The 16484-nt window shown below is 42.8% G+C and overlaps 1 protein-coding gene across 1 annotated transcript in view; it reads left to right on the top strand.

The window, feature by feature from the left end:
* The window catches only part of LOC147677998 (DNA topoisomerase I, mitochondrial-like), a 1183590-nt gene that overhangs the window by 144307 nt on the left and 1022799 nt on the right, over window positions 1-16484 (top strand). Inside the window, exons 3-4 of the mRNA XM_086945880.1 lie at window positions 69-228; window positions 319-368. Of these exons, the coding sequence (XP_086802006.1) occupies window positions 76-228; window positions 319-368 (203 nt within the window). The 5' untranslated portion in view covers window positions 69-75. The remainder of the gene's footprint in view (window positions 1-68; window positions 229-318; window positions 369-16484) is intronic.

Raw genomic sequence — 16484 nt, 5'->3', positions numbered from 1 at the left:
GAAAATGGTGACGCCAACTGTACATGGAACTATCCTCTTAGATCATTCTGCTTTTGTTGACTTTCTAGAACAAAGATGAATGAAGTGTTTGAAGAAAAGAAGCCCAAAATGTCCAGCGGATCCAAAAAGAGCTTGAGTGGTGGCAGAAAGAGCGAAGAAAAAGAGTTTAAAAAAGAAAAACTAAATGAGAGCTTAAAGCTGAAAGGCAGCACCCAAGAATGGGAAAAGGTAGTATCAAATAACTTGACGTTTGATTATGCCAACTGTACATTATCTGCCCCTTTTCTAAGGTGTTTATTGTAATCCTTTTATTCTCAGAGAAAAAGCCAATCTTCATCCAGTGGAATGAAGCAGGACGACGTTGATGGGTATGTTTATTTTGCTCATTCTTGAGACCTTTTTTGTTTTCTTGGCTGTGACACTTGACATAGATGTCTTCTCCTTTAAACAGTTTAATATTGGGTATTCCTAGCGCTCCAGTGCACCATCTGCCGAGTTACTTTAAATCGTTATGAATCCTGTGCAGCCTTGGAAATCCGTTTTCAATGTCCTCCTGATTGCTTGTTTGATAAATGCACAATCCAATATTTTGATCACACATAAACCTAACCAAGCCTCACATAATATTCCTCCACGTGTGCACCCCTGATTCTGTATCCTGTACTATTGTAATTCTTACCTGTCGGGCTTTTCCCAAATAACCTCCCCCTCTGTGGTTTTAAACCTATACTGGTCTCCATGTGGTGTGCCACTCTTGAGAAGTTGGTTTGGTAGGGCCAGTTAATAGTTTTTTGTCCTGGATCTCCTACACATTTTACTTCCCCCATCACCATTGAAGCACATTAAGTATTGTTCCCAGTGCAGAGTTATTAGCTGCAGAGATCATCTCCTGCTTTATTAATAATTTAGACCTCACCTAGGGGTATTCGTCTGCAGCCCTTTAAGATGGGGTTTATTAGTTGTACAAAATACTCTAGCCCTAGAATATAGCATGTCATCACGTTTAAACAGAAGGATAATAGTTTCTTATAAGATCAGCTGGAGTAAAAAGCATCCTATCTATAGCTTGGGTGATGATCTGGGAAATTTAATCATTTTTCTTGTCCATTCTTAAACTGAGTTTTTCTGATACTTACTTCTAACTGCAGACTCTTCACCATAAGTATATCGCCAGGCGCCCGAGTGGATCTAGAGAATTTTCTCAGTACTGTGCAAGCTCACAGATAGGTAGGACCATGTGGTACAATGGTGATTCCACACCACCCAGGAAGTTACGAATAAGAGCTGTATATAAGTAGCACCCCTAGATTTTGATTTCCTTTTCTTTCTATTCCTGACGTTTGCGGATGGGGAGCTCCAACATTGTCTGCTTCCCAACATTAATATTCATGCAAGCAGTGTGAAGCTATAATGCCTCCCCTGAAGTCAAGAGGCTTCATGCTGTGCCATAACGGCAGAAAGCAGACGTCTGCCATGGACCTGCATGAAATGTGATTTTGGCACTTTGGCTCAGTTCATGACTCAAGGTCATGTGACGAAAGCAACCTCATGCACCCAAAGGCAATCTGTGAGCGGGAGGCAAAGCTCTACATCACCAAACAAAACCGGTGCAAAATAGTTGCAGTTTGTGATCCTGTTTAAGAAGTTGGTACCACTCCTACTTCAAGTCTTCTGGTAAGTTGGAGACATGCCGACTCGAACCCTCCACCCTCTTGCTGGTACAGCCACTTGAAATCAGGTGACAAGACATCAAGCAAAAGTACATACACCAAAAAGGTCTTCTGAATTTGATCCATTCCTGCAATTTGTCCTTGCGTGCCCCATATTCCCAAGGCCATCTTCGGCCAGAAGTACATAATGGCCTACGAGACCATGCTGCAACTCTTTTTCAGATACTCCTGCCTACCTCTGGTGTGAATCCAGGCTCCGCAGAGCCACAAGGGGCTCTAGTTAGATAACTGCAGGCAGGCCTCTTCTCAGCGCCTTCTGACACCCGTTCAGACACTTACAATGCTGGTTCATACTTCTACTCCGGCTCCAGGGTCCATGCAATTCCCTTCTGTGCCAGACTGCTGGTGCAGGCACAGGACCCAACTTAGATCCCAGTGTCCGAACTCATGCATTGCCTGCACGCTCCAAGTCTATACTTTCCTATAAAATCACAGACAGACAGCAGTGTAAGCGCCCCTTTCAGAGGTCACAGGGGCTACAGGGCCCAACCGTGGAGCTCCTGAGCACGGACATTTGGCTACCACATCGAGAGGACCTCCTGCCTCACACAGGATCTGGTCAGGCACCTGATATTTCCACACTACTCCTCCATGATTAAGCAGCAACAGTTCAATTAATTTGATCTGCTGAAGCCTCATGGCCTTAGTCAAAGTCCATCTATGGTGGTCAAAGTTAGTTGCCTGTTGTGGTGCTGTTCATACTGATTGCCTGCAGTCCAAATGTTCGGATGTGGGTATCTTTTCTCATCATTGACCCTGCAAAGGCTATGCCTGTTTACCTGATAAACCATCTCTACTTGAATTATGTTGTGATGCATTTTATCTAAGGTCTGATTTGCTGGCTATCCCTGAAGCAGTTTGTCATGTCGCAATGAGACTTGAACTTAGTGTTGTGGCTTATGTGCATGCCTTTGAGCCAATGCGTAGCTTTTTGCTGAGACAATCGTGTGATCAACAAGATCTTTGTAACGTTTTCCAGAGAAAATAGGAAGGCGATGTAGAGAAGTACTTTTTCAATTTGGATAGTTCTCTATATGAAGTACTTTTATGTACTGGTCAAAAAGCATCACACTGAAGTCCTACAGGCACTTTCAAATAGGGCCAAGGCCACTGACACACCATTGGTAAGGGGAGTGCTGGTTATGGACATCTGCCAGGCTGTGACATGGATGTCAGTACACATTGATAAAACACTAGTGCATTGATCATCAGATCAGAGGGAGAGCCATTTTGCCATCAGAGTCCTCCAAGACTCTCTGGTCTGAGTCCACTACCCAGACCTTTCCACTTCGGGAGATTCTGCTGTGGGAGATTCTGCTGTGGTATCTATTCTTTAAAGTGAGGAATCTGCAGCTTGAGCTATTCATCAAATGGACAAGTTACTAACATCCAATATCTTGGCTGCGGATATGCTACTCTATGTAACCCCATATTTCTCACTTCACTCGTAACCACAACCTCCCATTTTGTTCAGTGGTATCATGGACATCACAATAAGGTCCAAGTTAGATTTTGGTATAGTCAGCTGCATATTTTTTGTGTGGATCTAGCAAACAATATGGACCTACTCCATTGGCGTAATCTAATCTGCAGAACTCCTGGATGGTCTTTAACATTTCTGAAAATGTTGAATCAGTGACAATTGTTACCTGTTCATTTGTGGCTATTGTTTAATTTTCCTTTTCAAAGAAGTGGAATACATCTAAACTTCTTGTAAACCAATTGTGGGAAATTCCTTTAAATGCCCCATGCTTTTCAATTAGTAAAACTGCCTTATGATGCCTCAACACACATTAATGTAAGGGGTAGTTTCTTAAAACTTTTGAAGAGTATTTGATTACTTGCAATAGCAAAAGACTTGCACATGTAAAAGTCCTGTTTACCACCATGTTTAAAATGGAACCTTTTGAAAGAAAGTGAGAGACGTTAATTATCTAAGTATCTTACGCAAGACAAGAAGACAAATTGCCACCGATGTGCCCATGATATCGGTGTGGAAATGTAAGGCTAGATTGCTATTACCAGTCTGCTTTAAAATGTGAACACGTAGTTACAAAACCAGCAGAGAAATTTTAGCCTACCAAGTTTAGAGTAGAACTGTCTGACCTCCCAGGTGTGATCTGGCCCCATTCTAATATTTTTGATCAAAAACAGCTGAAATGAGGACATCAAAGGCCTCCCCTTTTTTGGATTGCACTTCCACTTACTAAATTATCCGGTAGTCATTGTTTTCTGCTAGCTTGTTTATTTGTATTGTAGTACGGATGTTGACAATACAGGCTCAGAAGACCTGTGTCCTCCATCAGCTGACTTGGTGTTTCCTGCTATGAAGTGCCAAGGTGAACAAACTGACCTGCATTCATTAAAATGTGAATGATGCCACATCTCTTGTTCAGGTGGTTTGTAAACTACTGATTTGGAATCAATAAATTGAATAATACAAAACAAAGAAGTGAAAAAAGCATGACTAGCACATGATTAGGACAATGCATACATTGATGTGAAATACATCTGCAATAATTAGATATTAATTCTCCATAGTTCATCCATAAATATAGTGCTAATTTCCCCAAGAATATCAGTGTGCCAATTAAGTGATGGTATGCTTCATCTATTCATTTAAAGGTGAACTCTGTACAATTTCCAACCATCTCAAGCCCCATGTGTTTGTGCAGGCATCTCATAACTTGGTACATTGGGACCTCTAGTACGGTTGCAGTGGAAACTTTTCAGTTCTGGGCCCAATAACGAATTACAATAATTTAGTCACTTCATCACAGTGAGTGTTGAGAAATGAGGTTGTTGTAAGATTTGCCACCCAATGATGGTCAATAATTGGTAGCCTACTCACAAATAAGAGATCTGGTTCAAATACTCTGCTCTTAGAACCATGCTATAGAAATAGAGCATTGCAATTGGAAGACTTGACCTTCTAAAGAAGTTCAATCTAACAATCATACAAACCAGAAGCCTTGCTGTGGCTGCACTGAAGAGCAAAATAAACTGTTTTGAAAAAAAATCTGACTTTGCTGATCATGCATTTAGAAATCAATATTTTGTAAGCACAGTTTCTGCAGAAAGAACATTAAGACACAATGAAAAACTCCAACAAATTTAGATAATTTGGTCAATTGTATTAAAAATCCAAAATCATATATATAATTAACAATTTAAACCATTCAGTCATGAGTCGTCAAACATGTATAAACACCACACATTTAGCAAAATCCATTGCTGAATACAATAATCCATATAAGGGATAGTTTAGGTTGGGGGTTTTCTACCACCACAAAGGCAGGATGGTTCAATAGAGTTCTTAGCATTCGGCAAAGGGTCAAGTTAAAGTCAGCTCAAGGAAACTGCAGAGCAATGGAGCACTAATCAGGAAAGTTAGTCTGATCGCTCACCAGATCGCTCCAAATCGTCCAGCAGCAAAGTTCATCAGCATAGAGAAAAAGGGCATGAGGGCCGTGGGCTGTGTAGGGAGTTAAGAGGTTCTGTCCTCATTGGAAAGCCACTTTTTCTACTCCAAATAGTTAATCTATGACACTGTCACACCACAATGGTATGATAATCGTGTAAAACACACAAGTTGATGGACGGAATGTTGCACAATGGCTAAACCTTCACCCCCAGTCACAGATCTGGGTTTATCCATTGTTATTTTGCTCACCAAGCCACTCCAGTTCAGACTTGGCCATATGCAAATCAGTCTTGACCCTGTGCCTCATGGGAACAGTCCAGACCGAACTGCCAAGCCATGTCTTCCCTGGACCGGAATCAAGCATCCTAGGACCGGTTTCTGGATTTCAGCCGTGATAGCTTGCTACCAGTGACCTAGTGAGCCCGGGACCCACGTCTGGGCATAACCTTCCCACATATGGTGAACAGGAAAACACACAAGATGATGGACGGAATGTTGCACAATGGCTAAACATTCCCCCCCAGTCACAGATCTGGGTTTAATCCATTGTTATTTTGCTCACCAAGCCACCCCAGTTCAGACATGGCCATATGCAAATCAGTCTTGACCCTGTGCCTCATGGGAACAGTCCAGCCCGAACTGCCAAGCCATGTCTTCCCTGGACCGGAATCAAGCATCCTAGGACTGGTTTCTGGCTATCAGCCGTCTTCAGCCAGGATAGCTTGATTCCAGTTGCCTAGTGATCACAGGACCCACGTCTGGGCATTCCCTTCCCACATAGGGTGAACAGCAAAACACACTGGGCCAAGACTGATTTGCATATGGCCATGTCTCAACTGGGGTGGCTTGGTGAGCAAAATAAGGATGGATTCAACCCAGATCTGTGACTGGGGGTGAGTGTTTTACCATTGTGCAACATTCCGTCCATCATCTTGTGTGTTTTGATGATAATCATGTAATCATTCTTCCGCAATCCAGGTGCAAAATTGATACTCAAACCTATTTCTCATGTCGCTCAACTGTCCATTCTGCCCTTATAGGTTAATTTACAAATTTACTACGTTCTTCATGTATTGAGTCAGTCAAGTTCCAATAACTTCATCCACAAAAGAAGTTCTGAACAATGTGTTTACTTAGAAATATTGTGATAAAAAGACAGATAAAGAGCATTTGAGGAAAAGTAACAAAATTTCACCAAACTTATAAAAATGATGCAGGCCTAAGCGGAAAGGTAATTTAATGCATTCAAAGTCGGAATTTCTTATTTAGTGAAAGAAACTCCTAATTAGGTTCATTCATAATGAAATAAATCAAGCATAATATGAGAAAATATTTGTAACATTTGTTAGTCGTTAGTGCATAGAAATGTTCAACTGTAAATATGGACTACTACCAAAAGGTTTAAAAGTACATACGTGCAAACTGTTATTAAAAATCATTATTATATAATAGATTCAGGAAATTTAACACTCTAAAAATGTATAGCATTTATGCTGAAAGATTCAGCCATATAAAATGAAGCATTTTTACATAGCACCAACACTTCATTTGCTATTGTTTATAACAGTGAAATCAATAGAGATGTCTCATTATTAATATTTGGACAATGGTGTTTAAGGGCCTCATTAAGAGTTAGGTGGTGCAAGACTGTCCTGCTCCTGCACTGCCAAACCTGTATACGACCCTCATATCAGGAATTTCCTCCTGGTCTGGAAGGTGTTTCTTTGTTGTATCCAGGGCAGTGCCAATAAATTGGGCACTGCAATGGGAATGTCAAAGGCAGTGCTTACATGGCATGGACTGCAGCAGTCCATGTCGCACAGGTACTGGGGTGCATGCACACGGGGGGGCATTTTTTGGGACCTCTTGTGTGCATCAACATGGCATGAGGGACCAAGAGGCCCTTTAATCATGAAAACCATGGCAAAGAGGAAACTCGTAATATGCTTAGTGGGCCTGTGGTAGTCCCGCCAAGCATATCTCACCCAAAGGACCACCACGCAACTACCAGGGAAGAATGGTTCTTTGGTGGTTTTTGATGGTTGTGGTGGTCCCAGGGCACCAGTCCTAATAAGGCGGTTGGGCGACTTCCACTGTGAGGCTCCTAATAAGGCCCTAAAACTAAAGTGTTACATGGATATACTGCCTCAATTTGTATTTTGCATCATAAAAAGCATTTTTGTCTATCTTTCATTATGACTTTGTTAAAATATAAGGTAATCAATTATTAAGCATGTTAAATTGATTATTCTAAAATATCTTCATTTTCTACAAATCCAAGTACTCTTTTTACAGTGATGGTACTTCAGTTTTACTCAATTTCATTATTTTCCCAGATGTGTACAAAGTGTGCAGTTGGATTTTGTGGTTGTAATTGTTTTTTTGTGTTGTGTAAGGAATGATCAGCTTTTGTGCTGAACCCCCCCCCCCCCCCCCCCCCCCCCCTCGATGGTAAATCAAGTCTTCACACTTAATCCACATCAGAACATCACAAATTACTGATTTGTTTTCTTAAGGATTTTTCTCCTGGACTCTTCCAGAATTTTCATTTCATCAAAGTATTTTTACTGTTAATCTTCTAGTTCAAGATCGGAGCTTGTTCTTTTCTTTCCTTGCATATTCTTTCTATACCTACAGAATTTGATAAACTGTATCATCAGCGTTATGCACAACTAGATCACCACTAGTGGTCTCAAGATAGAAATCATTAATCCATTACCTAGGTTACCCAACCAGTTGCTAACAGTTGACAATCCTTTCCCCGTCGCATCCCAGGCACAATCAGGTTATAACCCATTCAAGTCTTTGTTTGTCTGTAATATTTTTAATGTAGTTTTTCTTATCCGGTATGTAGGTACAACACTGTTGAACCTTTATCAACCAACAGACTCCACCCTCCTTCATGAGAAGCCTGTCAAGGGCAAGTTGATTTTGCATCACCATTGATATAATTGACTTTTTAATATCTACAACCGAGAATCCTCCAGCTGTACTGGTGGCTAATTTATCAACTAGAGTAGAAAGTTTTCTAATTTTATGGAAGTTTAATGCTACTCCTTCAGAAGTTATTAAAGCTCCAAAAATATAGCCCATTATCTCCCTTGCACTCTGCCATTTGTCTCTTGAATGAATGAATGAATGAATGAATACCTTCTATAGCGCATGGCTACTCTTGAGCATCCCAGCGCTGTAAGACAAAGGGAAATGAAAGACTATTGGAAAAGGTGTGTCTTTAAGCGCTTCCTGAAAGCAAGGTGGTTCGACTCGTGCCTGATGACATCTGGGAGTGCGTTCCATTCTTTAGCTGCGTGCAAAGAGAGCCGACGGTCACCCATCCGGGCCAGCTTCATCCTGGGAACCACCAGCAAGTTCTGCTGGTTGGATCTCAGAGATCTCACTGATTGGTGTCGACGAAAGAGGGGATCCAGAATAGGCGGGCCAGCACCATGGATGGACTTATGCGCCAGGCACAGGGTTTTAAATGTAATCCTTCCCTTGATGGATAGCCAGTGCAGGGATTGAAGTGCGGCTTTCGCTGAGCATCTTTTGGGGACTTTCATGAGCAGCCGAGCAGCGCAATTCTGTACAGATTGCAGAATTTTTATGGTGCCGACTGGGGCCCCCATATAGACGGCGTTTGCATTATCCAGCCGTGACATAATCAGCGACTGGACCAGCAATCATCCGGCTTCGAATGGCAGAAGGTCTAACACTTTTTTTAAGACTCTCAGCAGCCCATAGCAGGTTGCGGCTACCTTCTTAGCCTGGTGGTGAAATCCTAGAGAAGAATCTAGCCAGATCCCCAGGCTTTTTATATGGGTCTTAGGTGCTGGGGGGGGTCCTAGGCAGTGAGGCCACCAAGGGTCAAGATTAATTGGGGCTTTGTAACCCAGGAGCACGATGTCCGTTTTGGCCCCATTTAGCTTTAAAAAGGAGGAGGTCATCCATTCCAGAACCTTGGTGAGACACGGGGTCAGATTGTTGATCCCCTGATTTAAAGCATCGTTCCTCACCAAGGAAACCACCAGCTGCGTATCATCGGCGTAGGTAACGAGTTGGATTCCCCAGGGAAGAACCACCTCAGCCAAAGGTCTCATGTAGATATTAAACAGAGTTGGGCTGAGGGATGAACCCCGGGGAACGCCGTGATTCAATTGCAGCTGGCTGGATGACACCTCTCCCTCAAAGACAGAGAAGCTTCTGTCTGATAAGAAAGAATGGAACCATTTGATGGCCACTCCCGAGACCCCTGTAAGATGTAGCCGATGCAGCAAAAGAGTGGTTTACTGTATCGAAGGCTGCGCTGAGGTCCAACAGGACCACCGCAGCACAGCCTCCTGCATCCACAATACCCCTAACTGCCTCCACTACTGCTACCAGGGCTGTCTCTGTTCCTTGTTTTGCTCTGAACCCTGTCTGGGTGGAGTGTAATCCTTCCGTGGATTCAATAAAGGAAGATAGAACCTGATTCACATATTTTTCAGCTATTTTGCTGATAGTTGGTAATAGTGAAATGGGCCTGTAGTTGGCCAAGTCTTCAGGATCCAAGCTAGGTTTCTTGAGCAGGGCTCTGACCTTAGCCTTCTTCCAATTGGGGGGCACTACACCGGAGGCCAGAGACGCGTTGATGACCTGCATTATCACAGGGCATACTGTCCCTGATACCTGTTTAAGAACTGCCGGGGGAGCAGCATCTAGCGGGGAGCCAGATTTAAGATTACCAAGGAGACTATCCACTCCAGCCAGATCCAATGGGGGGAAGGCTTTGAGATCTACAGATGGGTTAGATTCTGTGTCCAGGTCCCCCTTTTTTCCACTCTTCCAATTATCTGGGGTATCTGTCACTGGTGCAAAGCCGGAATAGATATTAGACACCTTGGATGCGAAAAAGACAGCTAACTCATCACAGTGTTTCTGTGGGTTCAGAACAGGACTAATAGTCCTGGGTGTGGTTGCCAGGGATTGAAAGATTTTAAAAATTTCCCTGGGGGCGTTAGCTGCTTCCGCAATTTTGCTCTGATAGTATGCGGCTTGTGTGGTTTTTAATAGCTTTTTGTAGGATCTCAGAGATGACCTATATTCATTTTTCGCAGCAACTATGTAGTTCTTTCTCCACTTCCTTTCCGCACGTTTACACAGTTGTTTGTGTTCCTTAAGTTCCCTGGAATACCATGGTTGTTTATTGGGACCCTTTCTATGCCGTAGATCTTTTTTTGGCAGAATAGGATCTAGTGTGGAGTTGATCCACTGATCAAAGGCTTCATTGGCTGCAACCGGGTCCTCATGGGGGGCGGGCGGACAGCTTTTCAGGGCTGCCTCCCATTTTTCAGCTGGTAATCTAGACCATACTCTACTAACCTTCTTTAGAATGAAAGCCTTGTGGGTCTGTGTTACTGGAGACCACATAAAGGACAGTAGTGCATGGTCCGACCATGGTACAAAACTGGGCTGAGCGCAAACTATATTTCCAAGATTAGTGAAAAAGTGGTCTAATAGGTGCCCACCTATGAGTGGGACTGTCCACGATTTGTTCCAGGTGCACCACTCTCAGGGTATCCAACAGGCATTGCGATGGCACGGCATTGACTTCATTCAGGTGAACATTAAGGTCGCCCAAGATGGTAAAATTAGGGGTACTACTGATGGAGAGAGAGATCTTATCTAAAAGATTGTTGCAGAAATCGTGGGAATCGCCTGGGGGTCTATAAACCAGGATCCCAGAAAAGGTGCAGGTGGGCGAAAATTAATTATCCTTCAATCCGTTTCACATGATAAATCTTTGGAAACACAATTCCCCCATTACAATTTCCATGCCATCCATTTGGCAATTATAATGCACTCCAGGAAAGACAGGATCTGCCCCTGGCAAACTTCTCCACAGCCAGACAGCCTTCATCCCCCGCGCCAGCTCCCGACGCTACTGCAACTCAGACAGGGATCTGTTAGCGAGTGACATTCCTCCCAGCCCAGGCACTCTATCCCACTGTGCGAACAATTTATTGCGCAGAAGCCCTCACGCACCCGGTTGTTAATCACGAATATCCCTCATGAGGTACTCGGCGTAAGCGCACTGCACCTCCTTATTCTATATATGTGTTCCCGCCAAGTCCACTTAAACGGTAACGCATTTTCCAGGTTAACCTCCACATAATACCTAGAGGCACGATCGTAAGGCTTCTGCCCTGCTCAGCGCGTTTTGTCCATGCATAGTTGCCGTACAGTAATCTCTGACCAACAACGCCCCCCGCTCAAGCCCCGCCCACACCCGGAAGCAACGGCTCATCTTATCAAGCAGCCAGCTCCTTGCCACTATAGCGGGAACATCTGTGAGGAGCGTAGGTAATCCGCCTAATCGGTCTCGGCTAAACTGTAAGTACCAACTGCTTTACGCCCACAGCTTCGATCTGCTCTAGTCCCACGGAGCGATGATCTCACGCTAGACCTCAGCCCTCCTGACGCGCACCCGGCCCTGACCTAACTCTATGTCCATTATCTACTACAGATTAAGTTTACTAGCTGAGAGAGCCTTACCTCTGCCCCCCTGATGTCGTAAAGACACACATTAGGAGTAAGCTCCACGTGGCAACCTTTATGTTTTCATGTGTGTGCGTCTGTGTGTTCATGTGTACCACGGATACTAATGCATGCATTTATTGCCCAGTTCACGTTCTTGACAGTGAGCTTGGAGAGTTACCCAACCACGAGTATGGAAATGCGAGTGACTTACTTAATAAGTTAGTTAGCTATCTTTCACATACTTATTGATCCGTGTGACTGTGTGAGCCTACTACTGCTTAATTGAAGCACATATGAGGTTATATACAGTTAACAAGCATCTCATCACAGATGACGTGTTATCACACGCCTTAGACAAATCATGTCTGGTGCATGTTTGGAATGGGATCAGCATGAAGCATGCAGACATGTGAGAGTCGACACTACCTTACAGGCACATAAACATGTTTGATCGTGACTGTCTCCTTTTTGTTCCTCCCACAGCTCTTTTTTCCTTTTCATTTCTCGCTGCATTTAGGCTGGAGTACAGGCCGATTGCAGATTTTGGCAATCAGGCACCAGGAATCTAGGATTGGGTACACGTTGGTGTGTGTAGACCGTCCATTTTCCTGTCCTTTGGTCCTGATAAACCTGGGATTCGCCTCGTAAAGGTTGAAAAATGTAGAGCACTCACATAGATACTTATGGTCATAAACACCTACTAATATCTCAACACTATTTTTAATATTGTCTAGTAGCTTGCGAATAAAGTTTTTTTCAACAAAGTTATACCAGGACAATTTTTAACACCTTTTTTGCACTTATCACTCACAATAACCAGCTTCACTGTAGTTCAGGTGTCGCAGCACACCCTGATGGCATTCGGTCATCAGGGTGGACCCCAATGATAAAGCATGTCACCACTAGGTAGGTGAGTGAGGTTTTTTTTTTTTTACAAAAGGATACATTTTCCTTTTTCCTTAAACATATCCCATTCAGAATCTGATTTATTTGGTGATACTCCTTTCTTGTTGCATAGATACCTTAGCCCAGGGGACTTGGAGTATAATCCTTTCACACAAATGAATAAATCCCTTACTCTCTCCTTTTGTTAACACAAACTTCCCCAGTTCCCATTAACATCAAATGTATGTTCACATTCACTAAAACCTAAAAGTTTAGTGTTAATATTTGAGCTTTTTCTATATATACAAAGTTTCCCTTTTATGTTGCTAATCTAAAGCTAGTGTAGCAATTCCTTAACTGTTTCATGTTCTTCCAGTAAGTTCCCATGAGTTAGGTTAGGAGGTTCAGTAGTTTTGTTTCATTACCTTGTCTACTTTCTTCTAAATCTATGCATTTCTTTTCAGCTCTTCCTAGTTTACATGGTTATTTCTACGTGCATAAGCCATGTCCAAAGATTAAGTTGGTCTAAACAGATATCCCATAGTCTCAGCTAGTAAAGTTACATGTTGTGTATTTAAGTTTTTAGTACAGGAAGTTCAGAAAAGATCAGATCTTCATTTGAATGATAATACTGCACTGATCAGTGCCTTAAAACAAGCTAGTTAATACACTGCAAGAAATGTCATAGGTTAATGGTGAACTATGAAAGGTATCAACTTCAGCAGCTAATGAATGCAATTGCTTACATATGTAGCAATCACTAACATCCATTGCATCTATGTAGTCATTCAGCAAGCTAGTGTAGACATTTACTGAGCGTTCTGTTTCCGTAAAATAAACAATGTAAAATGTTGTCACTTAAAGCATTAGAAGCAGTGCTATTAGTTTTTACAGTTTTAAAAGAAGTTGTATGATTAGGATCGTCTATGGGTATAAAATGCTGCAAGTTTGAATAATCAGGAATGCGACTAATATCAAAGCAATAATTGAAAAGACTCTTGCATGTATACGTTTGCATCCAAATGAAATTTCAGCGTTAGGTTCCTCCTGATTGAGATTATTTAACTAAAAAAAGGTTTAAAATATCTGCAAGTGGTTTGAGCATTTCAACAAACTTTCGCACAAAAATACCAAAGCATAGTTAAATGGTTCTTTTCAGTATGGATAAATATGCAGATCAGTTTTATTTACGAGTATATTTAACATAAATTGTTAGTCCTTCAAGTGGTACACCAATATGGAAATTCAAATAATTCCCGGGAGCCAAGTGGCTTAAGCCTATAGGTAAGCAGCTGGGAACACATGTCAATGGCAAAGCTTTGCAAATCCTTAGATTGGACCCTTGACCTGCGGTTTCTTGTTCAGTCTCAAAAAACCATCACAGATTCAGCAACTTCCTCCTAATCGCCCACCTGTGGCTCAGGAACTTTAATTCTGTGAACTGCTTTTAGCCCCATATGATGGCTCATATTTTTTTATTTTTGACTTAGAATGTATATAGGATTTTATTTGTAGGGTATTAGGAGCATTTCAGCAACATGGTGGACCCAGTTGGTTCTTTAAAGGCTAGGTAGTGGTTTTTGTTGTCTTAGTCTTAATCTGTATACTAAACAGCTAATTTATATCCTGCTTGTAATGCAGACCAAAATCCAATTGATGGGCCCACTATGTAACCCATGCTCGTTCTAACACTTAAAAAATAAAGAATGCCTTTATATGGCCTGTATTGCACTTTTATGGTAGTTTGACCCAAAAAAAAATTAGGATGCTATTTAAATCCACAACAGCTTGTTTGAAGGAGGTTCAGGTGGAATCCTATTGTTAAAGCAAAAGGTATAGAATTCTTGTTCCCATTCATTAGCTGCTAGAGAAGTCCATTCAGGAGATGAGTATTTTTTGCTGGACACTCTTGCTCTTTTTGTTTTCTCATCACTGTCACTCCGATCAGACTGCTCAGAACTTCCAGGAATTGTTTGTGGTATTCGTCCTTCAGTTAGACAATGTCTCAGAATCTCACCTTTTCTGGACCAGCTGTCTCTGGGTACAACTCACTTTCCTGCTGCACTAGGTCCTTCAGAAGAATCTTAATCTCATGCAGTCGACTTTACTGGCTTGGGACCCTTTGGTACCAACAGTAGTTGACTCTCCCAGGGCAATTAAGTGTTTTCCCAATTGCTTGCTGGTCCCCAACAGCTTGACTAACCTTCTCCCTCTGTATTCCTGTAACCACCGTAGAAGGGTGGGGCAACCCATGTTACCCCAAACCAATCGCTCAGCAACAAGCCGCTCTTGCCTACGTTTAAACAATACATAATTTCTCAATTTTTTTGTCCATTATTTGATCCATATTTTCTGTCCTTCATTATTCAACTATACCTGTATATAATTTCAACTCCAATACACACACTGGGTTTGTTATGCCATTTTCAAAAGTTTCTAGTGTTCAGACTGTGTCCTCCGGACCTCAAGTTCAAACATGACCTATGCAGAGGTTCGTCCAAAGCAATGTTTATTAAAAGTCCAATGCATTTCGGGCACCGCACTTCCCTTCGTCAGGGAACACTACAAATGACAATAATAAAGGAATATTGAACACCACATATACACATATACACGTTATTCAATATCCAATCATTAATCTAAACAGTCGTCAGATTTACGCAATGATGTATCCATTCCTTAAAATATAATTCTGCAGAGGCCCCTTCCTGCGCAATGTAGATAACCCCTCATTTTTACAAAAACAACCAATCCCTCTTCAACACAATTTCCTTCCTTCATCCCCCAGAATATATGGATTAAACAATGGACAACAAATGGGGAAATGATGTATCGTTTAAACGAAGTCAAAAGCAGATTGTTGCTGTGCGATTGGTTTGGGGTAACATGAGTTGCCCCACCCTTCTACGTTGTCCTAGAGGTGCCAGCGGGGCTTGCATAACAACCATTATGTACGCATTTAAAGATGATTTAATGATGAATTCAGACAAGCTTTTTTTGTTGTTTTCGTGACCATGTTGGATGAGTCTTCATTTCATCACTTTTCCACTTCAAAATTGTCAGCAAATCCTGTTACCGGCATCAATGTTACTGCTGTGTGCAACGCATTTTCTGACAGTGACAATTTGGCAGCCTCTGCTGTAGATTAATTGCCAGTTTTGTACCTTGATTCTTTAACCTAAATTTGGTTGCTGTGCCATGGCATACTTTGTTTTTGCTGACCATTTCTTTTTCATGTAACCATCAAATTCAAGATGGCATCAACTAAATACGAAGTCACAAAGTACAGCCACCGAGATTGCCCTCATTGCCGCCACGAGGACATCAGGACCCTGCTGGACAATGGCGCGACCGCAGCACTCATCCTCCTAGACCTCTCTGCTGCCTTCGACACCATCTGCCACCGCACACTACGCGCACGCCTCCACCACGCAGGGATCAGAGACCAGGCTCTGGATAGGACCACCTACTTCCTCTCCGGCAGAACCCAGAGCATCCGCCTCCCCCTATTCTGTTCCAAAGCCCCCAAGATCCTCAGCGGGTACCCCAGGGATCCTCCCTCAGCCCGAAGCTGTTCAACATTTACATGGCCCCACTCGCACACGTAGCCCGACAGCACGACCTCCACATAATCTCCTACGCCGACGACACTCAGCTGATCCTCTCCCTCACCAAGGACCCCATCACTGCCAAAGCCAACCTCCACAAAGGAATGAAGGCCGTCAACGACTGGATGAAGACCAGCCGTCTGAAGCTTAACTCGGAAAAGATGGAGGTCCTCCTTGGCTCCAACCCTTCAGCCTGGGACGACTCCTGGGGGCCGACGGCACTGGGGGCAGCCCAGACACCCACCGACCATGCACGCAACCTGGGAATCATCCTTGACTCAACGCTCTAAATGACCAAGCAAGTCAACGCGGTCTCCTCCT

Source organism: Lissotriton vulgaris, chromosome 12 (genome assembly GCF_964263255.1).
Source record: "Lissotriton vulgaris chromosome 12, aLisVul1.2, whole genome shotgun sequence".
NCBI lineage: Eukaryota > Metazoa > Chordata > Amphibia > Caudata > Salamandridae > Lissotriton > Lissotriton vulgaris.
Note: the sequence above shows the minus strand (reverse complement) of the source record. Positions and strands in the feature narration are given on the sequence as shown.